We start from the raw sequence: 26849 nt of genomic DNA, 5'->3' as shown, positions 1-26849 counted from the left end.
GTGTTCTGAGTTGGAAATGGTACGCTTGACTTTAGGGTGAGCCAGAGGTTTGTTCTCGGTCTGTCAAGACACTTTGATGATGGGAATAAAATCCTGGGGAAGAGCAAGCCAGCTGGAGAAGCAAGCAAGCCACAGGGTTTTGGTGGGCTTGGGGATTTTTTCTACCCCTAAATGGAAAAATCCTGGCATGGGGCATGTATAATGAAGATTTAGAGTGTTTGAAAAAAATCTGAAGTGGTCAGGGTCTAACAGATGGGCTGAAAATAGCATAACAGTGGCTTTAGAAGGAGAGGCAGGAATCAGGTACTATGAGGACTAAGTTTACATATATAAAATGAAATGAAGGCTTAGTAAAAATCTTGCTTTCTTCCACTCTTTTTATCATTTGTCCGTCGACAAATATCTGCCCGAGAACCTGATTAATACGTTTCTGTCTTGGGAAATCTCTGAACTTCATTAAATCTCCTGCCCTCTCTCCTGGAAGGTGGGGGAGGCAAAAGGCAGGGCAGAGAGAGTAGGGCTTCCCAGACACGTCCACAATGGCCCTAGTGTCTAGAGGACAGCAGGAGCTCTCGAGAAGTCTGTGATAAATTATTCACTTCTCCTGTCCCTTCCGGAATCCCAGGGGCTGCAAGAGCTTTCTGAGGCCCATTCATTCAGAAAACATTTACTAAGAGGCTGCTGAGAGCCAGGAATAGTCCCAGGGTTTGGAAATAGGAAGATGAAATATTCAGTGACACAGTCACTGCCCTCAAGGAACTTAGAGTCCTGAATAGTGTTTCTCAAACTGTAGGTTAGGACCCATTTTGTTGGTTCTGGAATCAACTAGTGAGTGGTGACCAGCATAACAGAAAGAAAGAAAAGCAGAGAGGAAGAAGGGAGGAAAGAGAGAGTGAGGAATGGCAGGAGGAGGAAAATATAATCAGAGGACGTCAAAGTAGGAAAGGTAAATATTGTTTCCTTCACTTGTTTCTGTCAAGTCCTTGCCCAGAATGAATGTTTAACAAATTATCTTTGATGTTACATGGAAATAATTTATGAAGTACAATAATTTTAAGTAAAAGTACTGATTGATTTGTTCTCTTTTCTTTTTCTTTTCCAGGTAATAAGCCACCCTACAACATAGTGAATGGCATCAATATGGTTACACTTGGTATCCAAAATGATGGTGGATATGTTGAAAGTGAACATTCTTGAAATTAAATATGCTAAATCCTGAGTAAATCCCCTTTCTGTTGCATTTCTTTTTACAGACTGTACACATCTTATATAGACATTATTAAAATTTCAAACTGTACAAAATTTCATTTTGAAATTCATGAAATTTCACACACAGACACATTAAGTCATACGTAAAATGTATTTCTTGTTGTGAGTGACTGTCAAAAAAACTTGAAAGCCACTAGTTTAGCAGGAAAAACACACAACCAATCATACTAGAGTATGATGGGTGCCCCAAAGGAAGGGTCCGCAGAGTGAAAACAAAAGATGGTGGAAGAGGGACTGCTGGTCCGCCTGGGTGAGTCAGAAGTGCCCTGGCAGAGAACTGGAGGATGAGGAGGAGTCTGAAACACAGATCACGGGCAGAGGGACCTGGGCAGGGGAAGCAGCATGTCCAAGACCAGGGCACATGACAGGTTTGGAGAATAACAAGACGTGCAAAGGGACAGGGGAGGGGAAGGAGAGCAGGAAATGACAGAGGATGGGGGAAATGACCAAAATGGGGGAGCTGAGGAGTGACCTTCAAGAGCTCCAAAAGCCTGAAAGGGTTGAAACCCGCAGTGGGAGTCCATCAGCCCAATCCATACTAGAGAGCTGGGATCCCGACTCCCCGTGTGAAGCCTGGTGGGCACCCTGGAAAGGACAGACAGTCCACTTTGGACATATTAAACTCTTCCAGAAGAATTCATTGCCATCTTCAGAGGATTGTCAACAGCTGTTCTGGCTTTAGGCTGCTAGTATCTGTTAAGGTCTCTAAGTCAAGAGATCTATCTGGACTTCAACACAGTCAAGGTCTGAGGTCACTCCAGTCCCCAGGGAACTATTCCCACAGAATCCCGATGAGACTCATGGCTTAACTTTATTAATTTGGAGACATTTACTGAGCACCATGGGGGATATCCTACTTGGGATACAAAGAGAGGGAGAGGACAAAGTTCTGTCCTTGCAAAGCTTATAGTCTTGTGGGCGAGAGGGGAGGGGAAGGAGAGGATGGGGGTATGTGCAGAAAAATAAAATACACAAGAAACAGAGGGAATGTCATGGAGGACGGGTCTGAAGACACAGAAGTATTTGGCTAGTGAAAGATAAGAAGGAATTCCAGGCAGGAGAGTTCACTAAAGCAAAGATACAAAAGTGGGAACATGCTTGCTACATGTAGGAAAGAATGAAGACCAGAAAATCAAACAGGTGCAGCTGACAAGCCTGATGGCTTTTATGACTCTGGGTCCTGTGTGGTAGCAGGGGCTCATGATGACCCACTGCAGGCTATTCCTCTAACCTCGGCTCCTAGGCAGGCTCACTCCAGCTCAGATCACTTCTGGTCTCAACCACCAGGAGCAAAAAGCGCTCGCAGCCTCTTAATGAAGCAGTGTCTTGGGGACCACAAGAGTCTAGCCCAAAATAGTCTGGAAAGAAGAAAACCAGAAAAAGAGAGGGAAAGTGGTGGGGAGAAAGGAGAGGGAAGGCAGGTGAGGAGTGGGGGAGGGGAGGAGAGAATAAAGAGAGAGGGGAAGTGGTAGTAGAGGGAGAAGGCAAAATAGTCTATACCATGTTCCCACATCCTGCCATGATCCCCTCAGCTGACACATGTCCAGCCACACCATGTCCTTTGCTTAAAACGCACTTCAAAGCCTGTCCTCGAGGAAACCTTTCCTGACTAACCCAGAAAGCAGCCTCTGAGGGCAATCTGAATGCCTGACTTAACACAGGATATTTTGTTGACCTTCCTTTGGTCTCCCAGAGATCCCGCTGGCCATCTTTGTAGTCCTAGGCAGTTCACGTCCCTGCAATGGTAGCTGTCCGCAGACCAGCTGCTGCCTCTCCTTATATATGGTTATAAAAAGAAGAGCTGCTGCAGTGAGGAACCAGGAGATACTTCTTTGATGCAGACCGCATTAATTCATGTAAATGTGGAAGTGTAAACTAAATAAAAAGAACTCCTCTCCCTTCTGATTTCCATTTTTACCATAGCCCCCAGCCAAGCAACCATCATATGGCATTTCTGGAGAAACAATAGGGGATTTGTTTAAACCAAGATGCCGAATGGTCATGAATTGCAGAACATATATTTTTTTAAGTAAGTTATTTTCCCCCACTGTAACATCCAGAATTTAGATCTGCACACGGGGCCAGCTGGCAGCAGCATGCAGGGCCTGGCTGGCTACCCGAGACTGCTCATTTACCTTGCCCTCCCCTGAGTGGGAGAGGGGTGACGGCAGAGCTGCATTTTTATGGTATGCTCCAACTTCCATCCAGCCTTTCTTGGTCTGGAGCTTTGCAAGTGTTTATACTCACACCCACAAGGATAAGCTGCCCCGCAGCCCTCCTACTTGGATTTTCCTTTTAAAGAGAAGCCATCTTCATGTCCCACTCTGGTGGCTGACCAACTCATAGGGAATTCTGTGTGAGTTGCCATGCACGAAGCAAGAGCCCATGAGCTGTGAGTCTGTCCAGAAAGGGACCAAATGTCCCAGCCATGCACTACAGAGTACATGGGGCTTCCTCTGGAAAAGCAGCTTTTGTTCCTTGGGGATGGAATCTGTGAAAAGAGAGGGCCTTAACCACCTTACCAGGGTTTTGAGTAAGCACTCGGCCAGGCCCGGCAGTCTGTAGAAGGCACTGGGGCACTTTGTAGACCAGGGTCAAAGCCATAGCCACCTCTGCTTCCCTGGGAATGCTGCTGCTCTAGAGGAAGCCCAAAACCTCAACGCCAAGGCCTCGCCTTTTCCCTCCAGCAAGGCTCACCTGCCTTTTCAGAGGACCCCCAGGGAGCCTCCCGCACCCCCAGAGGCCCTCATATTTTTCCATCTTTCTATTAGGCATCTTTTTCTCATTAATGTACTAACACTCAAGTTATGTGCAGAGAATGAGGAAAAAGAGACCTTGTGTGGGGCTTGGGATTTGTTCAAAGCCTGGGGAAACCGTTTCAGAGGGTGTATGTTTTTTATTCCTTTTATGAGAGATGCATGTTTCCCCCCCTCTGTGACTTGTTTAAAAGTAAAGTTTAATATGCTGCCAGAGAAATTGCTGGTTAATAACTTAATAAGCTATGTGCTCAGAATTATGGGAGAAAAGTAGTATCCAAGAAAACTTTTATTGTACAGTTTGGGGCTTGGAGGATATATAGCTTCAGTTATTATATAAAATGCTAACAGAAGTCTCCTTTCTTTTCAAACTTTACTTTCTCCCTAGGATTATAAAAAAGGATAAATAAGTGAGGTGAATGAAAACTTCTAGAAGCTGCATGAGAAGTCTGTATGTAGATCGCAAGGTGAGAATTTCTAACAGCAGGCAACAAAACTGTGCTACGTATACTTGACAAAGCATGCACTTGGAAATTCGCCCTGGCAAGAACAGTAATGATGATGATAATAGCAGCTGAATTTTATGAAAAGTTTTATCTTAAAAAAAATTCCTATTTTATCTTTATTAAATTCTTAAGACAGGAGAAAACTAGGCATTATTATTCCCATTTTTACAAATCAACAAAGTAGCTATATAGCTCAAGTGACCTCCCCAAGATCAGGGCAAAAACCAAGAATAGAATCAAGGTTTTCTAGACAAATTGTATCTATGTGTCCCAAACACAATCAGATGAAAAGTGAGACATTGTGCCAAACAATGAGCGTATTTTGGTTTGCAGCCACATGCTCTGGTGTTGTGTCCTGGGAGCCAGTCTGGGGGAAAGCAAGACTTCCAGCACAGCTGTCTGTGAGGCCATATGAAGGCCTGTTTTCAACATGGACGCTTATGCTGATAAAGAATTAGTCATCTGACAGTAGGGATTTCCTATACATATCTGCTTAGCTCTTCTATACTTTCACACTCATTACTCACCACGTCCTTCCCTGCTCTCATCTATTTCACACCATCATTTTAGAGTTTCCCACTTTACAGATAAAAACTGAGGCCCAAAGAAATTATAAGCCACACCTCAGTGGTTAGCAGCTGAGCAGGGACCAGAACCCAGAACTGCTAACACAGAGTGTACTCTGCCTCTCCTCAGCTTCAGCGAGGTACATTCACAAGCTTTGTCATTTGCCGAGTGCCTCTCAGAGTGACCCTCCCTGCGGTCACCCAGGAACACAGGGCCTTTGGGCTGGGCTGGTGAGGGTCCCTTCTGGCTCAGGGAGGGAACCCTGGAATAAACTCCTGATAGTCTTGTGGGAAGGTATTATTTCCAGAGGCCCGCGGGCCAGTCCAATTGCTGAGGAAGCCTGGGCATCACTGGCCGCTGAGGGGAAGGAAGGACAGTGAGGCTATGGAGGGTCTCTCTCAAAGCCGCTCCCTCAGCCCATTCATGTAAGACCAATCCGTGTGCCCCACAAGCCCTTCTGGCGGCAGCCTGAAGCCTGGCCACACAGGATAAACCTACTAGGGCTAGTTAGCTCAATATGAGGGCACAGACGCAGGATGCCAAGTGGGGTCTAAAGAAGTACTCTTGCCAGGTCTGCATGTTGCCCCAAAGACTGCTCTCAGAATTACTGACTTCAGTTAAAGGCACTGTTTCCAGAAGGCCACTACTGAAAAACAGTTGTATGACCAGGAGAATTAACTTACTTACATATTAGAACTTAGTAACATGTTAGCATGATTTGTTGCCCAGATCAAGTGGCAGTCAGCCAGCTGAGAGTGGATTTCTGAAGAAAGGGGATCCAGAATAGCTAAGTTTTGATGGCAAGAAGGTCTAGAGCATGGGATCCAAAGAAGGCAGCTCCTGAGAGAGGGCCTAAGGGGCAGCCCAAAGGCATGGGGTCGGCAGTATTTTCTATGTGGATGATCAGGCTGCAGTAGAACAAGTGGATCAAGAGGCAAAAACAAGTCTGCTATTTACATCCCTAACTTGGGCCATTTTCAGAGTCAGTCATATCTGTCAAGTAGGAAGAAGTCACCTGTCCCCTTGTGTCTATTTCCTCATCTACAAATAATGGTTAGGATTAGATCTCTGTTTTAAAAATGGGAGTCAGAGGGCTCCTCTTAGTTCCTTTTGGGCCTCCCAATGGGTGAGAAGCCATGCCGGTGGGCCTCTAGGCCCCCAGCCCAGCTTGCACCATATTTGCCATCTCTACTATATTCAACCTCTTGAACTTCCACTTAAGCTTCTCTTTGAAGAAAGGATTCCACTGGATTAGATGATCTCTAAATTCCCTTTTCTTCTATAAGTTCTGTGGTTTTCTTGGTCCTCTTAGCAATGGTGAGAAGATAAGAGCCATGTAGTCCAAAATGCACACAAGCAGCATCTCTATCCCTATTACTAGATGCCCAGGCAGGCAAGAAGGGGCTTCCAGGTGACAGAGAGCTGGTGGATTGTTACTAAAGAGCTTTTGTTAACAACCAGGAGGGGTTGGAAATTTTGCTGATCATTGGGAGGGGCTGGAAAGATTGAACACACTCCTCAGTGTATCTCATGTGCATGGAGACAGCAGCCTATTTATCAGTATAAGCCTGAGCTTATTAACTGCCTCTTAACTCTTCGATCAAATCCAAATTCCTCTGTCTGACATTTAAGGCCTGCCACAACTGGTCTCTTATCAAGTCTTTCACTGTTCTCCAAAACACACCATGTCTTCTTCAGCTCTATCCCCTCACTGGCCCACGATATATCACATGCATTCTCTATAGTATGCCATTGCACATCGTGTCCACCATCTTGACATGCTCTTTTCCCACCACTTTTGATGTTTCTAAATCACACTCATGCTCTAAGACCCATCTCAAATACCTAACTGCCCCAGAAAGCCTTCCTTGACTACCACATTCTTTTCTGAATTCTTGTACTTATTATATGTCCTACAGAATTAGAACTTTTATATGAACATAACTGTTGGTGGTTTCACACGAATAAGCTCTCCTTTCAACTAGATTGGACTGTAACTAAACTCTGACAATAGAAACTCCATTACACATGCCTACAGTGATTCCCACAATGCTGAGCACTATACTAAGATTCCTTCCTTTGTACTTGGGCAATGAGACCTTCACAATTTACTTAGCAACACAGGCTCTATACCAGTATAACCTTACTCATTCTCCAATCTAAGAGAATTAACCTTATCTAACAATTAAATCTAACCTAGCTTTAAAGGCTAGACTTCCCCCTCCTCCTAGACTTCCTTGACATACCACCCACTACAAGCTGGCTCCTGTAACACACCTTGACCTCATTCCGGTGTTTACCAAATTCTTGCTTATTTACAGTCAATTAAATCCATACCTGTCTTATTTCCTTAGTTTTAAAAATAGAGATAATATCATTCATCTCTATATTCCCCACTGTGCCTACTACTTTGCTTTGTCCTGCTTCTGAGTCTGAAGTGGCTTGAATTCATTGAGAATGGCTCAGTGAAGGTAACCAAGGTGTTGATTTATCCAAAAGATGGAACACGTTACAAGCTAATGGGGGGGGAAACCCCCCACTATACTAGAGTTTCACATAATATTATGAAAATGTGTTGAGGACACTTAACGCTTGCATTCCCTTGCAAGCTGGGCCATGACAACATTGCCCAAATCTTACAACAGCAACACCCCAATAAGCCAACAGCTACAAGTGGAGCAAGACAGATATTTCTGAGCCCTTTATCAAGCTAATTACTATCTCCAGGTTAGGTTTGCAGATTTCTGTATTTAAAAAGTAGAAAGTATCAGCAGTTGTGGGTAGAATTCTGGATGTGCAGTTGCATAAAAGGACTATTTTTATTTCTCGATGCAATATGAAGAAGATTTGATCTTTGGCAATTTGCCCAAAGGCTCAGTTTAATATACTGATCACTCCTGAAAGCTTTTACCCGACTAGTTTCCATGAGCTCAGCCTGTCAATAAGAAATACCTATATACTCTTGAGCTTCACTTCTTCTCAAACAGCTTAGTCTTCAAGACTTGACATATTTTTAAAAGGAATATCTAATGAAGAAAATGTTTTGCATCTTGCCCACTGGTTTGGGTTGAAATGTACTATCTTAATGTTTTTCTCTTTTTTAAAAAATACAAACAGGATCTCATCCCAAGATATCATGACCTTAAACATTCCTAAGAAGTCTGAAAAGGAACTGAACAAATGTCAACAAGCTTGGGTCTAAAATACACCAACTTCATTTCTCTCATCATTCAAATATGCCTGAGGCTCAAAGAGACTTCGAATAGGCTGAGCTGGAGGATTAATGAGGGCTCCTAATGAGAATATCTCACTCCTTAAAACCTGGGGAGGCTTTACAGAAAAGCAATTTTAAAAAGAGGCAAGAAGGAAAGCACTGGGAGAACTTTTATTTTGAAAAAAAGAGAGAGCAAAGAAGAAATAAACCAAAACAAAACCCAACCCCCAGCAATGCCTGGAAACTTGCTATGTAACTAACTATCCCTGTTAAGACTTGCTTCCCTTAAAGTTTTGGCAGGGACCACAAATGATAGCCTTAAAATGCCACATGATCATCTGGATTTTTTAACAATCCTTGTTGACTGAATTCATTTCAATGGCATGGGAGTGAAACAGCAACCTGCTGCTGCGGCAAAGGGCTGAGGCCTCTCTTTAGGTCAAGCAGTTGCGAAAGAAGGACCTCTTCCTTGGGGAGGGGACCAGTCCAGGAGGCATGAGGGATTTGGGAAGGGCTAGGGGACAGTGGGAAAATGGAATCAGACCTAAACCCCAGTATTTCTGCCTGGGAAGTGTAGTCTCCTGTGTGAATAAATCTGGTGGTTAGAAAATAAATGCTGTCTTCAGCTGTAAAAGCAAAACAGAATCCTAAACCAGAACTTCTGCAGTTGGCCACAGACCCTCCTGGGGCAGAACTGAGACTGCCACACAAAAGCAAGCCCTAGCTTTGTCTCTACAAGCATATTTTCCTTACACATTTAAATCCACAGACCTTCAAGGAGCATACCACTCAGCTTAGTGGGGATCAGTCAGTAAGAGAGAATGAGAATAAATAAGCATCTGGAAAACGAGGTGTACAGGGAAGGAGACATAGAAGTGACTGGAAGTATAGGTACTAGGGAGATGGAGGAGTAGATGAGAACACACGGAGGAGTGAATAGGAATGACAGGAGCACAATGGGGAAGCTGTATAGGGAAGTGGATGGATCACATAGTTAATAAGTTTCGGAAATAAGAATTAACTTGGGGTAACAAATCATTAGGTCGAGCACAAAGAGTGGGTCTTCAACAGACATTAGCTGCCTCCATCATCTCTTCCCCCCAACAGCACTGTTTTATTCAAAAATTTATTGCCCAAGGTTGCTTTCCTAGTAACCTTGAGACCTGTTCTTGTATTCCAGAGAGCCTGTTTTTCTCACCAGAATATCAGACTGCTGTTTTTCAAAATGATAAATGTTCACTGCATGCCAACGAAGCATTGGTCCTACCTCAGGCACTGAGGCCACTGGGATGGCTGCCTGGACAAGGGAGTATGGACTCTCCACAGAGAGCGCTGGGGCCACGCAGCCACTCAGTGCTGATCATCCCAGGTGGATGGGGAGAGAATTCTGGGCTGACCCCTTCAGGAGTCTCAGGCCTCTCTCACAGCTCCAGTCACAAGCCCTTGAGAATGAGGGTGTAAAGGTGGAGTATTTCAAAGTGGGCAGTGGGTGATCACAGTGGCTGGCTCTCTCACCTTCAGCCCTCAAAATATGTACTGTGTCCCCGAATCAGCGGCATCAGAATTGCTTGGGAGCTTGTGAGAAATGCAGGGTCTCAGGCCCCACCCCAGACCTACTGGATTAGAGTCCCATTTTAAGCAGATCCCCAGGTGATTTATGTGCACATTAAAGTCTGAGGAGCAAGGTTCTAGGGAATTCTTAATTACTGCCCTTCAAAGCCTTGATATCAAAACACTGCCTGGACAGATGGAGGCAATGTAGTCCAGCAGAAGGAGCCCAGTGAGGAGCAGGGAGCTAGGTCCTCAACAAACGTTAGCTGTTGTCAGTCAGGATCTTATGCCTGGTGTGCTGTGTGCAACAACAAATCCCCTGAACTCTCTGGGCTGTACTTTCCCATAGGCATGGGAATGGGAGTGGACTACAACAAACGTCACGATTTTTTCCAGTTCTAAAGTTGTAGGTCTATGATTCTATTTGACAAGACTGTTTTGTTACTCTCTCTACACCGAAGCAGTGGTTCTAATAAACACTTGCAGTATATAATATGGCCTGGCATACAGAAGGGCTGAATAAATATTTGTTCAATGAAGTGATACAGTACAGTCTATTCTATCCAAGCCTCATCTCAAAAAAGGGAAAATGTGCCATGAGCTTCCAGGACAATTCACCACGCCAGAGTATCAGGTTTAAATGGCACCTTTGAGGGTAACTGACATAAATTAAAACATCTTGCTAAGGTAGCTTTTAAGTAACCAACCTCTGAAATTCACTCATATATGAAACTACACAATGGTGTGGGCCCTGACACTGGCACATCTGTGGAAACAACGTTTTAATGGCTCTGTCTCCTGGGTAGCAGGCTGGAGGGACAGTTAGTCCATCTTTCTTGAATGAAATCTTTGGCCTTAAAAGAATACAAGTACCCTCTATAGCATGACTGCTATTTTAGTCAATGCTCATCCTTGACCCTCTCCCTCAAGGAGTCCGGAGACACAAGAATCCACGAGAAAACATCCCCAGTTCTCAATCTGACTGCATTTCAGAATCTCCTAGAGTTTTAAAACTACCAGTGCTTGGGCAATATACTTAACGAAAAAAATCAGAAATTCTAGAGGTGGGGCCTGGCATTGGGAGGTTTTATAACCTCTCCAGATTATTCTAACATGCAGCCATCAGCATTAAGAATTACTACCTGGAATAAAAATTCACCATCAGCCAATCTGGTACTTAATAAATGCCAGTACCAAGAGTCACCAACTCCTCCTTCTGTGGGAGCTCCGCAGGCACCCTAATGAGAGAAGCGGTTGGGAGAGGGCAGTGGTGAAGGACAGAGAGCGCGTTCTATCAAGAGACGATGGCCAGTACTTAGCGCTGGCCCTTTGCAGCCATCTGGGAATTGGGACCTGGTGTTGCCAGATCTTCCAGTTTTCAAAAAGAGCTGGAAATGCTCAATTTACTGTGAAATTTCCTGATTTTTAATGCCAGAAACTAATTTAACATATGTATTTAAACCCTGCTCAAGTCAAAAAAAACATGTCTATGGCCAATTTGATCCCAAAGCAGTGCCCGTTTGACCTCTCTGAGAGTGCACACTATATGCAGGCCTGAGCAGCGCCCTGTGGAGAGTCCGGCAAAGACTCTTTATTAAGCCAATAAAATAAAATGCTAAAGTATGGAAGCTTCTGTGCTGAAATGCAGGAAGTAAAAACTGAAAAAATATCTACACTCTCGTGACTTATTTGTTCACTCACGCCAGGCTGAAATGCTGACCAAACTGGGTGTCTTATACACAGGGTTTATATCCCCAATTATTTTCACTGCAGAAAAGTAGATTTTCTTATACTAAAGGAGGTTTGAGGACAGTTAATGAAATAATATTCATAAATCTCCTAATACAGAGCTTGGCACACAGAAGGCATCCAAAAAGCAAAAATTTCCTTAACTCAATTTTTAAAACCTTAGTTAAAATTTTGATAGAGGTCTCCCATGCACTGTTGGTGGAAAGATAAAGGACCTACCTCTTTTGGAAATCAATCTGGCAGTATATATCAAGACCCTTCAAAATTTTCATACCCTCTTGACCAATTCAGTATTCTACTTCTGGAAATCAAACCCAAGGCAATAACCCACAATCACACACACACACACACACACACGCACACACAAACAGACACACACAAAATCATGCACAAAGCCTTTCACTGGAATATTATTTCTGACATCAAAAAATGGAAAACAAACTGAATGGTCAGCAATGGAACACTAGTTAGGTAAATTTAATGAATTATTTAGGTGACAAAAATATGCTACCTTTAACAAATGGGGTCTTCAAAGATTATTTTTCTTAATTCAAAAACAAGCAAAAGTATTTTATTTTTAGAGATGCATAGGTGGTAAAAATAGGAAGAAAAGCAAAGAAATAATTATCATAAAAAGTCAGGACAATGATAACCTTGAAGGAATAATAGGGTACAAAGACGTTTTTTGTTTTTTGGGGTTTTGTTTTTGCTGAGAAAGAATCACCCTGAGCTAACATCTATGCCAATCTTCCTCTATTTTGTACCTGGGTCGCTGCCACAGCATGGCTGCTGATGAGTGGTGTAGGTCTGTGCCTGGGAACCAAACCTGGGCCCCTGAGGTGGAGCACACCGAACTTAAACACTAGGCCACAGGGCTGGCCCTAAAGAGTTTTTTTAATGTTTGTCATTAAATAAATTATTTTTTTAATTGTGATAAAATACACATAATATAAAATTTACCATCTTAACTATTTTAAGTCTATAGTTCAGTAGTGTTAAGCACATTCACACTGTTGTACATCTAATCTCTAGAACTCTTTTCATCTTGTAAAACTAAAAGTCTATATCCATTAAATATTAACTCCCCATTCCCCGTCCTCTAGCCCCTGGCAACCACCCTTCTATTGCTGTTTCTATGAGTATGACCACTCTAGGTACCTCCTATAAGTGGAATCATATAGTGTTTGTCTTTTTGTGACTGGCTTATTTCACTTAGCATAATGTCCTGGAAGTTCACCCAGGTTGTGGCATGTGTTAGAATTTGCTTTCTTTTTAAGGCTGAATAATATTCCATTGTCCATATACACCACATTTTGATCATCTATTCATCCATCAGCAGACACCTGGGTTACTCCTACCTTGTGGCTATGGTGAATAATGCAGCTATGAACATGAATGTACAAATATCTCTTCAAGACTCTGTTTTCAATTCGTTTGGGTGTATACTGGAAGTGGAATTGCTGGAGCATATGGTAATTCTATTTTTAATTTTTTGAGGAAACACCATAGTATTTTCCGTAGTGGCTATACCATAAAGAGTTTCTAATAATAACAACAATTGCTTTCATGATACTGTTAAGTGAAAAGCTAGCTATCACTTTACATATATATATAGTATAACCTCAACTACATTAAAAAAAAAGTATAGGAGAAATGATGAAGTCACTACATGCATAAAACTGTTAACCAATAATAGTGGTTTCCACTGGATGTTGGTAAGAGTAGACTTATATTCTCTTCTTTTCCAATTTTATACTTGACTCATTTTCTATGACAAGCATACACTACACTGACAATCAAGAAAATAAAGTGAAAAGAACTCAGTAGGACACATTTTTCTTCCTGGTCATAACATCACCCATGGTACTTAGGTCTGATACTCCATTTATTTCACCACATTTACTAAAAGGAAAACACACACACACACACACACACACTTTTTTCCTTTTATAACCAAAGGAAACACTAGATAACCAAATTGATTTCTGAAAAATTTTAAGCCCAATATAATAATAATTCCAACTCTCAAAGTAAATAAACCTTTTCTCCCCTTAGTCCTACTTGACAGGGCTTTTAAAAACTCCTTCCTATTTAGGCAGGGCCTGTGATCCAGCCGGGACAGCAGAGCTGGAATCTGCATATATCAAGGATGGCAGATGGGGCCCCAAGTGGGGACGGCGCTGATTGCCCTTTCCTGGCGCCCACAGCCAGCCTCTCCAGGCCAGCAGCTGACCCCTCTTCTCACTCGGTTTCTGGCCTGAGTCAGCTTAGTTTTCCTTCAGTAGTTGGTAAACTGCTTTCTCACCAAGAGACAGACAGTAAACTGGATTGAGGAGGGAGAGATGGAGGAAAAAGGGGAAGGAAGGGACTGGAAGGATTAACGAGCTGATTTCCATAAAGACTTTGACATCTTGGAATGAAAAGCGGCCTGTAAGAGCAGAAGCCCAGGCCTCTTCTCAGGCTGTGTTGCCAGCTGGCCATTCATCACCAGAAATTCCCCAACAACTCCATGGCTATTGCTTAACCGCCTCATATAAATCCCTATTAATCCTGCAAAGTCAAAGCATAAATATATGACAAAAGCCTTTATTTTATGTGCCCTCAATTTCAGGGTCAAAATTTTAAAAACTAAATTGGTTATCCAATGGCTCCGATGAACTTTTTTTTAAAAAAAACCTTCTTTGGGAATAAAAGGACAAATAAATGACACCCTCACTAATGTTTTTGTACTTATTGGACTGAAAGAACTCAGGCTAATGAGCAAATAAACTGTAGAAGAAAAAAGGTATTGGTGCTAAAATTTAAACCAACATTTTTTTTCCCCAATAACGTTAATGTTTCATAGTTTATACTCAAAAGATACAGAAAATCCTAGTAGGCCTAAAGGAAAATTTATTCTTCTTTCAAATGTAAATTGCTAGGGACATAAAGAAGCCTCTTCAGAGTGAATTTGGCATACTGGGCATCATAACCTCTTTCATGGGAAAGGCAGGTGAGCTGGTGAAGACAGTGGTCAGCTTTGAGAAGGGCCCACTAGGACCCAGAACGGGCTCACGTGAGCAAGGAGCTATTAGCACTTCCAGGGGCAAGGCTCTCAGGGACAGGGCAGGAGTGTGACAGGCTGAAGATGCATCACTTATATCCAATTCTCTACTTTCCTATTCAAGAACCTCAAGGTTATTGTGTCAATGACGTGAATAATACAGAAAAATGGATACATAGCGTTGGAATGTATTGTGCTCTGGCGGTGTGTTTTCCTCCCAAGCTTTATTTCAGGCTCTGAACACATCCTGATTAACGGGGTAAAAGAGTGTGTTGAGGACCAAGAGGAAGCCTGGTGTTATGAACCATCTACAGACCACCCACGAAGTGTGAAGTTCACACTTGGATAATAAAGAGTTGACTGTACTGGAAACATAAAAGTGGCTTTCCTGGACTCTCGGCAAGGAAGGTGGAAACCCAGCGAACTGCGGTGATTCATGCCTTTGTTTTCTAGGGCTGGAAAATCATGGAGAAAAATGAGAGGAGGTGAGTGGAAAGAGGGTGATGATGATGAAAAGCCTGACTAGAAAACTGCAATAGGGTCACAGGGAAGATTAAAAGAGGTCAGAAGGACTTCTCTGGCTAAAGAGGAGGCTGACGGCGGCTTTGTCATCCGTCTTCAGGTATTGCACAACATGAAGGTCCATTCAGACGGTTGGCCTGTTACTCCATCAACTTCTTTCTTCCCATCCAACAAGAAGGAACGGACTCAGGAAGCCAGTGGAGGATGAATTTCTATGGCAGGGGCAGCAAGCTAAGAGGGTAGAAACTCCTTCCTTATAGTGCTTTAAGAACAGGAGGTTTAGGATTCCATCTTGGCAGTCTGGCTGGAAGCAGGGGTTTCAACAGGATGGTTTCTGGAGAGCCCTGAATTCCTGATCCCTAGAAATAATAGCTAAAAGGACCTGGCCTACTAATTGGTAAACAGATGAGAGCACAAATGTGGTCATAATTCCCTGTTCTCCCAAAAAAGAAATTTTGGGGAAGCTGTCTAATAGCTAGAAAGAAGGCAAATGATACTAGGCTTAGGGAAGCAATTTATGGTCAATCAACTCCTTCTCTCTAAATAAAAGAGAGAAAACAAAAATTGGACTAAAACTGAGAGGTCAACCATCACTTTACTGGCATCAGACACTAGAAAATTTCCCCATCAATACCCCTGTCCAAAGCTATAGGTGCTTAGACAAATGTGGACTCTCGCGTATCATTTCCTTCAGGAGCTTTACTGTGTGGTCTTCACGTATTTCCTCGGCCTCGTTCTCTGCTACATGTGCCTTATACTTTAGGTTCCAGAAGAGCTAACATCTTTAGAGTTCTCCATATTCACCATGCTATACCACCACATCTTTGCCTATGACATTACCTGAGCCTGCAATGCCCCTCCTTGCCCTGGCCACCCTACTCATCTCTTGAAGGCTGGTTCAATGCCAGCCCTCTCCTGCCCTTCCTCTGGGCTACTCCTGTACCTACTACATACATGTATTATTACACTTACCATATTGGATGAAAATTATTTACTTACATATCTTTCTCACCTCCTGGATGTGAACTCCTTGAAACCAGGACTAGTTCTTCTATATCTTTGCATTCCTACATCTTCTAACATGAAGGCTAGTGTGCAGCCTGTGCTCAACAGTACTTTGTTGAATTATAGTGATTTGCAGGCCTCATACTGCCCATGGCTTGCCTTACCATATAAGATGGGAAGCCCAACAAAAGTAAACAAAAGCACATTTTATTTATTTATTTTTGCTGAGGAAGATTTGCCCTGAGCAAACATTCGTTGCCAATCTTCCTCATTTTGCTTCAGGAAGATTCACCCTGAGCCAACATCTGTGCTAGTCTTCCTCTATTTTACATGTGGGGCACCGCCATAGCATGCCTGCTAATGAGTGGTATAGGTCCGTGCCCAGGAACTGAACCCAGGCTGCCAAAGCAGAGTGTGCTGAACTTAACCACTAGGCCATGGGGCTGGCCCCAAAAGCACATTTTTCAAAAAATAAAAAAAGAGGCTGCTATGTTAGACAGTCAATATTCTGATTCTCAATCAAACGCAACACACTATGGCATGGAATATGGTGGCATGTGGGCCTCCACTGGATCCACTCTGCTGGAACTTAAAGAGGACATAGCAGGAGGCAGTAACACTTGCAGTAACACTGTCCTACCAACATCAGAGTCCTGTGACATGGATTTTGAACACAGCATTACAGAGAGGATTTCCTATGTAGTAAATGAGAAATTCTTCTTACTCCATCTTTTACATAGGAAATATTCTAAGTTCTAAAATAAACTAACAATGCCAAGGACTAAACAAATATATGTATCCACCCTTCTTTGCATTGCTTATTCAAGCTACTCTCCTACCAACCTAAAATGGGAACTTCCATGTCATCTTCTTATTCACACCCTATCTGTCCCTTGGTGCTTGCTCAAGTTTTACACCTGTCTCTAATTTCTGAGTTGTCATGGCACCTAAGAGTTTGTACTACATAATTTAGTCAATTACTGCCTTTCATTGTTATAATATCTAACACAGGTTGGGTACATAGCAGGTATTAATAAAAACAAGCTGATTAGTAGACAGATAAAAAGTCATATTACATGCCCCTCAGCTACATGGCAGTTTTAGAAAAATTGTTGAGAAAATGTTTTTCTTTCTTTACCACAACCCAAAGTTCTAAAAAGATAAATACTCCAATAAGTTTAGAAAACTCATGCCAACGACTTTTAAAACTCCCACAACTAGAAAGAGCAATTCTCCAATGTATTCCTAACCCCTGATAACTCCCTGCTCACGAGGGGTTTTAACATACCTCTTGGCCAGCCAGAGTTTGGCTTTAGTACAAACAGCGACGTCAGCCAGCTCCTGCTGAAAGTACGCATTCATTCTGTATTTGGAGTCTGAGAAGGCTTGTAACAAATGAAAGACCTAAACCAAAAAGGAGAAAAAGCAATATCCTGCTGTGAAAATATATTTTTCCTAAATGCTCAGTTCCTCCCTTTTAGGTTTCCTCAAAATATTCCCCTCAAAGAAAACAGACACCTGCAGAATGTGGCTCTGCTCTCTCTGCAGAAAAGCCTGTTGGTTTTGGAGGACACGGCAAGTGGCGAGAAACCTATGTCCTTAATCCATACCTGTGCTCTGGGCTCTGTGCACAATCCCAAAAAAAGGCAACTGCTCTGGGATCAGACAATCATCAGAGCTCATTAGCTACAACCTAAAAATAGATTTTAGCAAAGAAATGCAAACATCTTTCTCTATATTTGTACCTTTTTTTTGCTGAGGAAGATTCGCCCTGAGCTAACACCCATTGCCAATCCTCCTGTTTTTTTGCTTGAGAACGATTAGCCCCAAGCTAACATCTGTGCCAATCTGTCTCTATTTTTTTCTATGTGGGACACCACCACAGCACGGCTGGAGAGTGGAGCAGATCCACACCTGGGATCCAAACTCGAGAACCTGGGCTGCTGAAGCAGAGGGGACGGAACCTTAACCACTAGGCCACAGGGCCAGGCCCAAAAATGCACCTTTTAAAGACTTGCTACATAGGAAAAATCAATGGTCTGAGAGTCTAAACTGGCTTACATGTCTAGTTTTATCAGAAGAGGAGTGAGAAAAGAAGCAGGTCACAGTGATGCTGGCCTTTGCCCACACTGGATAGTGAAGTTTGTGAGCTACTTCTGTTTCTTAGCAGATCTTCACGGAGATGCCAGATGGAAGCAGCAAGCAGACACACTGCACTTTCAGACTCTTACATGACATTATATATTAGAATTAAGAAGAGAAATAAAATCCTATTCTACCTCTAGCTGCCTATATTTAGAAGGAAGGCCACAGTTCCACAGACACATGACACAGGCCATCTGCAAGTGTGTGGCATGTGCATGTCTGTGTATCTTGGGTTCATACTCAGTGATGACATGAGCAAGGCCTTTGTGAGGAGCACAAACCTGCAGCAGAGAAAGAACATGAACGCGCGTGTGGATGAGACGCCTTGTCCTTAGCTAGCGCCAAGCAGAAAGAGGAGGAAATTCTTCAGTTCCCCTTATCTAAACCAAGCGGAGGAGGCAGGCGAGCAAAGCAAGTGCAGATAAACACATGGAGAACTTTGAAAGTGGATTTTAATAATTGGTTTGTTTTCTTTCCCTCTTGTATCTTCACCAGAGCTGCAGATGATTCTTTCTAAGCAACAAGATTCAACTTTTTCTTTTCCTTCTCTCCTATCAACGAGGAGCATAATTAAGAGTCAAACACGGCTGGGCTGGCCCAGTGACGCAGCGGTTAAGTTCACACATTCCGCTTCTCGGCCGTCTGGGGTTCACCAGTTCAGATCCCGGGTGCGGACATGGCACCACTTGGCAAAAGCCATGCTGTGGTAGGCGTCCCACATAGAAAGTAGAGGAAGATGGGCATGGATATTAGATCAGGGCCAGTCTTCCTCAGCAAAAAGAGGAGGATTGGCGGTAGTTAGCTCAGGGCTAATCATCCTAAAAAAAAAAAAGGGTTAAACACAGAAGGGAGTGATGAGAAAAAGCGGGAGGCCCAGTTCAAAGGGATCCAGAGGCATCAGACCCTAAATGGATATGAACTGGTGGGTTTTCCTGGGTCAGACACCTGCAATTACCAACAACAAATATATGTTGAGCACCTTTTGTTTAGAGAATCAAAATAAATTTTGGTTACTTTACTGTATGTAATTTTTTTTCTAAACAGAAGTAATTGTACAGGAGAATGCACACAAGTCTCGATGTGGAGACTGAAAATGCTTTGTCTAATAATGGATCTGTTATTTCAGAAGCAACAGATCAAATATCACTACTTCACCACACCCCCGCGGGGACCCAAACCACCCGTCGTGCAGTCTGGAGAAATGGGTCTGGCTGAGGCTTCTGTTCTTATGTGGTGACTGCCAGAGTGAAAAAAATACCTCCCTCTGCCTGAATCCTCGCTCTCCTGAAAGAGTTGGCAAAGTCACCCGGCCTTGCTTTCCTTTTCTCCACAGCTGCACAGAACCAACCACCAGAGCTTTTCATGGTGTCACAGGATCGTAATTAATCAGCAGACACCAGCAAATACATGACTTTGGAATTCACTTGTAAAGAAAGCTGTGAGATTTTCAAACGCCTCTCATTTAGAAGCAATCACTTCAAAAATAACTCCTAATGGATATTTAAACTTAGTCCTATATTTGTTCACCTTAGTTGGCAAAAACAAGGCTGTTTTTCAAACGCTTGGTAGCTCTGGTTTATGAAAATCAGCCTACAGGTCCATCAATTCTGCCACCGTGGGCACAAACCAGACAATTGTGATCTTGGTTATTCACCAGGAACCGACAGCGATCTATTTACATGGGACAAATGGAGAGGGAGGTACACTTAGAAGAACCTTGGGGGCAATAAGCACGTAGGAGAGACAGAGCAATGTAAGGGAAAGACAGGGTCAGAGAAGTCAAGGGAAAATGGGGCAGGGAAGGAAAGGGAGAAGAGGACACACAGGGAGGGGAGGAAAGCAAGTTTTGTAAGCAAATGTCTGAAACACGTTACTGTGATCGAGATAATTTTATTCTTCAAGAAAACTAACGGAAAATATTTGAATACATGACTACCCTCACACGACATTTAGAGTGTTGGGTTTAATTCTTTCAAGAAAAATGAGGTCATCCTTTGGTGTGAAGTCCCAAAGTGAGGCCAGGCCTCTGGAACTATGGTCTAAGGCCAGGTCCAGGAGCACCCGGCAGCTTCCGGGAAGGGTCATTTGTCCATCAGCTCTTAAAGGACAGCAGGGGCAAGGCACTCCTCCTCCTTCCTCCTTTCCTGAAGTTCTGGTCCAGAAGACCTTCTGGGCGCAGTGTGGTTAAGTCTGGGCCCGGGATAATTTGGAAACAGCCTGCAATTCAGGGCCGCGCTGAACCAAACACAGGAAAATGAAAGCTGCCAGAACTGAGGAGGACCACTAACTGAACACACAAGGGAACTCTGAGAAGTTTAATGTCATTTTACGTGTCCCAAACCTGCAATAGGATTCAAAGATTCGGCCCACACATCTTTATTAAACAGCTGTTACCACCAGGCACCGTCCTAGGAGCTGCAGCAGAGAACGAAGAGAATCCCTGCTCTTCTGCCGCTTACCTTCCGCTCACGGATCAACAGAGAAGCAGTCGCCTCCCTGACGCTGCTTGGTCAGGATTTATAACCTGCATGGTGGCATCACCATCACTTTCCTCTTCTGCTCCACCAAGCCCAGAACATAGCAGGAATTCAACAAGCATTTGCTGAATTAACGTCGCTATTTGATGCCTCTTCCTATATTCCCTCTGCCTTTAGGACACATGCCCATGGGTCTGGTGAGCTGCTGCAGGTGCCAACCCTGTGTTAGAAGAGGAGACACAGAGCTAAAAAGCACTGTGCTCCTCATGCCAGTCGGTCTCACCGCAGTGGGGAGGCAGGGAGGCCAGGTTAGCGGTAAGAGCACAGCCCCATGGGAGAGGGCGGGGAGCACAGACTCTGGAGCCAAGCGGACATGAGTGTAGACCCGGTTACTAGCTGTGGGGCTTTGGGCAACTTATTTGACCTCTGTTTCCTCACGGTCAACAGTGTATAATAATATCTATCTTATAGGATTGTAGAGAGATTTAAAAGAATATTAGTAATTGGCATGCACTAGGCACCCGATAAAAATGTTAGTCTGCTCCCTCTCTTCCAGCCCCCATTCAAAAAATGAACAGAGAAACCGTTGCAGAAAGAGTGATATTCATATTTGGCCTTGAAAAGAGTCTTGCCAAAATCGGGGGAAGAATATGCAAGCAGAGGAAACAATTATAAAAAATTTTTAAAGGGTATTAAAATATTGGTATTGCCAATGAAAAGAGAAATGTTAATGTAAACTACAGACTTGAGTTACTAATAATGTGTCCATACTGGTTCATTAATAGTAACAAATGGACCACTCTCACGCAAGATATTAATAATAGGAGAAAACTGGGGAGAGGGGGAGGGGAGGAGAGGAATATATGGGAACTCTCTGTACTACTAGCTCAGCTTTTCTCTAAATCTAAAACCATTCTAAAAAACCTATTAAAAGAAAATATTGGGACTTCTCAGGGGACAGCAAGTAGTTAGGTGTGATGAGAGCACAGCCAGGGTATGTGTAGGGTGGCAGGAGATACAGCTGGAGAGAGCGGTCGGGTCAGATAGAGAAGGATCTTAAGTGCAACATCAAGGAATGTGTACTTTGTTCTGTAGACAGCAAAGACCTCTTCAGAGAGAGCTCTTATGTGATCAGATCTGTAATTTGGAAAGAAAAAGCCAGGGGCAGTGTGGAGGCTGGATTAGAAAGGGCAGGATGACCAAGACTACTGCCAGTCTAAACAAGAGGTGGTGAGGGTCGAAACCAGAGGCTGAAAACCAAGAAGAGTCTGTGGGCCAAAATTAGCTGCAGATGTTTTATTTGGCCTACACAGTATTTTTAAACTGTCTTTTATGAATTGGGAGATTTCGTATCAAAATCAACCTGATTTCCAACTTCTCTTGAAAAATCAGAAGATCTGGCAATCGTGGGCCCACACTCCTGCAGGGCAACAGTCACCTGGCTGGGGCTGGTCCCTTAGATGAGACGTGCACGCTCTGGGTCACCAGCGTCCCCACCTCTGCCTATCACTCTCTAAAGTGGAGTGTCAATGTCATTTATTACTGCTCTTGTGCTTTTTAAAAAAAACTTACAGAGAATCAAGAGGAAAATGAAATATTTACTGAACCCAAATCTCTATCAAAAGTTTGAAAACAAATCATGGACCGAGACGGTCCGTGTTTATACTCATCACCCCTCACTCACTTACCTGCCTGCCCCATGCAGGACTGACTTTGTGACACCCACACACCACCCCAATCTAAATGACAGCAGCCATGGGATGGAGAAGAAAGGATATACTTGAGAGACGTTTCGAAGGCGGAAGCAGCAGGACTTGGCAACTGCTTTAGACATGGAGTTGAGGGTCAGGAAAGAGACTCTTAACCCAGGTGATGTACAGCCATCCTCAAGACGAGTTGCAAGAAAATACGTGGCAGGTTTGGGAATGAGGGAGGGGGATTTAATGAGTCTGGTTAGGAATGTTCATGTGATGACTGCTCTGGTGAGGGTAATTTATCTTGCAAACCAGAATTCTTTGGAGAGTGAAAAGGAGCTCTATGAATAATCACACTGGGCCAAACTGGGACAGCTGGTTACCTGTTGCTGCAGTAGGCCCCTTGGAGAAAGGTTAGAGTGGATTTAGAGGTGTCTTCAACGAAAGAAACAGGAGAAAGCTTTGTTGACTTAAGATAGCTGTGATCCAGTCAGAAAGAGACAGAAAGCACACACAAAACCACCAAGTGGAAACCAAGAGCATCACCCATGACTATCATAGGCATGGGATGGCCAAGCTATGGTGGTCACGCTCTGCCCTGAGGAGGGGGTGCTCAGGAAGCAGCTGAGAGTGGGCGAGATTTCTTGCCCCTGAGATGCAAGTCTTATTGAAACCCCAGGATGACCTAAGAAAAGTCTGGAGAACCTGCAAGCAGCTTACCTTCTGCCCAACCCATCCCCACTCTAAACACAGAGAGATTCGGGGGAACCCCCAAGCTTCTGTGTAAAGCATGAGGTCCATTTTGGCAGCTTTGAATCTTAAAAGCGACTCCACAGAGCAAATGTAATGCTCTTTGAATAAGTGCCACAGGCCTGAAAAGAGTCATGAGGCAGATCCCCGAAAAAACTTGCCCTGCACCAGTAAAATATGTCTGGTTTATGCTGCTGGACTAAAATAATGACTTGTGTTAGACAAGATCAAGATGATAGATGGTTGTTTGGGAATGCAATGCTGAGATGGGTTTTCCTCTTCACCAAGCATGGCTTCCAGGCAATTTTCCCCCTTATAAAATCAACAGCAGCTGAGCTCCAGCAACGAGCAGGATCCAGCAATAACAGGACCAGGTTAGGCAGGCCATCGAAAAGGACAACTCCACTGAGAAAAGAGATGTTCATTTCAGGGGTCAGATATAAAGGGGGTAAACGTATCGCAATTATTAACAATCCCAACCTCTGAACATCAACATATCTACCCCCTTTTGCGACTACATTTTCTTAAAACCCAATTCTATTCTTCTTGTGCAGCATGCAGATGGGGGGTGAACACTTCTGCCCCTAGCCCATTCAGCCAAGTATAAAATTTCTCTCTCTGCCACTCTGCCTCGCCTTCTTCCCGTGCTGCTCCAACACCCACAGCTAAGTCAGAGCCACATTTTTCCAAGCTCAGTGTTTACACAGGATTTTATTTCGGCTGGTAAAACATCTGTATTTTTTCAGGGACTTAAATAAATGATCTATGCCGGGAATGTACAGTATAGGATGATGTCAGGCCCCCTTTTTTCTCGACTCACTGGGCAGAACAGGCAAACATTGTTTCAGCCTGTAGCTGGGAATGTGAATATTTATCCTGTCGACTTAATTCACACAAACAGAACTAAAGGCAGGCAGGCAGAAGTATTTTATGGCTTTAAGTCAGACTGAAGGGGGGCGGTGTGAGAAGGGGAATGGCTGAGGGAGGAATCTAAACTTTCTTATTCACAGAAACATGCCTAATCATATAAGAGCTGGGAAAGGGATACAGCAAAAATTATTTAAAAGGTAGATCGTGTCTGGCGGGGAGGGAGGGAGATGGGAAAGCAAGAGAAGAGTTCTCGAACTTACATGTCGTGTCTAATCATTACAATGTGGTTTAGGATGTAATTGTTCTCTGCTTCAGGCATATTAATCTTATCCCCAACTAGAACACAGGCTTCTCAGGAATATCGCCCGCCTCTGATTTCCATGGTGCAGGACATGGTGCTTGTTGGGTATATGTACCTGCCTGTCATCTGTGCAGAGAGCTCAACATATTATTCTGTTTTATTGACAGTCCAACTGTAACCAGGCTTGGAGGGTCGGTGTGGACTGGAGGCATGATCCTGGGAGACTTAAGCTACTCAACCTGGTCATCCTTATAAGAAAGGGCTTAGTGGGCCTGTGCCACCCACAGTTACCCACCAATCTGACGCTGTGCTAGAGGGCAGGCCAGGAAGCATTTTAAGTGGTTACTCCCCCAAACCTCAACCTATTTATCAGATGAGAACACATCCTCAGGAAGGTCTTGGTAAGTTCCCAAAAGGTGACACTTGGCTGTGTTGTGTTGTTGTTGCCAGGAAAAGGATGCTAATTATCAAGCGTAATTACTTCCCAGCTGACTCTGGCTTGGGGAAGAGAATCACAGGAAATAGGCCACGAATATCTTTAAGGACTAAAATGTACAAAAACACAAAGTCTGTAGGGGCCTGGAAATCCTCTATTTGTCTCAAATGTATTCCCTCCTTTCTGTTAACACTCCTGCTGTTCTAGTTTAAGAATCGAAAGTCCTTATACACCTAGATGATGAAAACAACTTTACTGACTGGTCTCTGCCTCCAAAACTTATTTCACACATGGCTGCAGAGAAACTTTCTTAAAGCCAAGCCCTGATCATATCATTCTCAAGTTCAAAATCCTTCAATGATTTCCAACCTCCTAAAAAATTTGCTGGGCACTGAAGCCTTGACCTAACTTTCCAGTTTCACCCCCTATTCCTCCACTTCAGGTACCTATTCTGGAGCCACACAGGACAATTTCCCATTCCTGACAACTTACGAATGCTTTTCTGTCCAGGATGTTCCTCCCATTTCTCCCTCACCCTCTCCAATTCTGCCAGTGAAACTCCCCTCACACCGGAAGGCCCGGCCTAAACACCACCTCCTCCATCAAACCTTCCCCAGCTTCCATCAACCGCCCCTGCCAACGCCCGCCCCAGACTTACTCTTTTTCCTACTCAATGCCCAATAGCTCATTGGATTTTCTTTTTTACGTTTTCAATCCTGCTGTCATGGTTATCAGTCTCCAGTTTCCTTTCCTGGAGTATAGCTCATCGAAGCAAAGGACTGTGTCCTGGCTTTTATAGCCCCTGGGCCCCAAGGATATGTAGCTTTGTCTGGCAGAGAGAGTGGCTCAATAGAGCACTTACTGATTTGGAATTCTACCATGCCCCCTTGCCAGGGGTAGCAGGAGCAGAACCTATATTGGCAGCAGCAGCTGGGGTGCTAAAAGTCATCTCTTTAAACTCTCCTCGTACAAAAGGATTGGGGGAAATACATAGTATCAAAAAGAGAGTGAGTATACATTTGTCTTGGATCATCTCTGGCCTGATGCTCCAAATTTCACAATACTATTAGAAGCTCTTGTCACCCAGAAGCGTCAAGGGCCTCCAGCTGTTGGGTAAGGGTGAGGTTTAGAAAAATGATGTCAAAGGTAGTCTTAATCCAACATATAAACAAAGGCTTATATGTAAAGAATTAACAGGATACTAATATAGTATTATTACTGATATAATATCTGTTCTAACTAAAGAGTTCCTAACTTTAGAAGACAGACACATTTCTGAAAAGCTATGTATAAATTTTTAAAAATTAAACATTATTTATTTGTAAAATAAATTCCAGTTTAAATTCTTCTGGAGAACTTTTGTTATACTTGATAACTTATTTTTCTGTACATCTGGATCTTCAGCTATTGTGTTTCCTTAAAGACAATACTGCGCTCAACAAGGAACTCTGATGTAGCAAAACTTACTAACGAAAAGTAACATAATGTGTTCAGTCAAGACAGTTAACTCGAAAGCAACACAGAAGCAGGGAAGTTGGTGGTGGCATAAATGAAGCAAAATTAGCCATGAATCAGTAGTTGTTGAAGCTGAGTGATGGGTGCATGGGGACTCATTATATTATTCTGTCTGCATTTGTATATATTTAAACTTTTCTATAATAAAAGTGAAAAAAATATTCTGAGAGGGAGAGAAGAAGGGAAAGAGAAAACAGCTATAGGACTTAGAGACGAAATTAATATAAAAAGAGTTCATGATCTAGTACAGAAAATAATCTATGTATACAAATAACTAAAATTCAAGGTAGAAAACAAAAAGTGCTATAATAGAAATAGGGCATAGAGGGTCTAGAAATAAACTCGCTAGAAATTGAGATGACAAAAGTAACATTTAAACAGTAGCAAAAAGATTGATTTATTCAATAAATGGTATTAAGACAATCAACTGGTTCTTTGGGAAATAATATAGTCGGGTCCCTATCCAAAGCCTCACATGG

The 26849-nt window shown here is 43.2% G+C and overlaps 1 protein-coding gene and 1 long non-coding RNA gene across 6 annotated transcripts in view; one reads left to right on the top strand and one right to left on the bottom strand.

Annotated features, from left to right (window-relative positions):
* LOC102147624 (uncharacterized) overlaps positions 1–1302 on the top strand; it is a 30584-nt gene extending 29282 nt beyond the window's left edge. The window contains exon 3 of the long non-coding RNA XR_288435.4: positions 1103–1302. This is a non-coding gene — a long non-coding RNA (uncharacterized lncRNA). The remainder of the gene's footprint in view (positions 1–1102) is intronic.
* The window catches only part of THADA (THADA armadillo repeat containing), a 307941-nt gene that overhangs the window by 76456 nt on the left and 204636 nt on the right, over positions 1–26849 (bottom strand). For all 5 annotated transcript variants that reach the window (XM_070235533.1, XM_001498963.6, XM_070235534.1 and 2 more), the window contains one exon: positions 17471–17586. In XM_070235533.1, the coding sequence (XP_070091634.1) occupies positions 17471–17586 (116 nt within the window). The remainder of the gene's footprint in view (positions 1–17470; positions 17587–26849) is intronic.

Source organism: Equus caballus, chromosome 15 (genome assembly GCF_041296265.1).
Source record: "Equus caballus isolate H_3958 breed thoroughbred chromosome 15, TB-T2T, whole genome shotgun sequence".
Lineage (NCBI taxonomy): Eukaryota > Metazoa > Chordata > Mammalia > Perissodactyla > Equidae > Equus > Equus caballus.
This window is presented reverse-complemented; position numbering and strand designations above follow the sequence as displayed.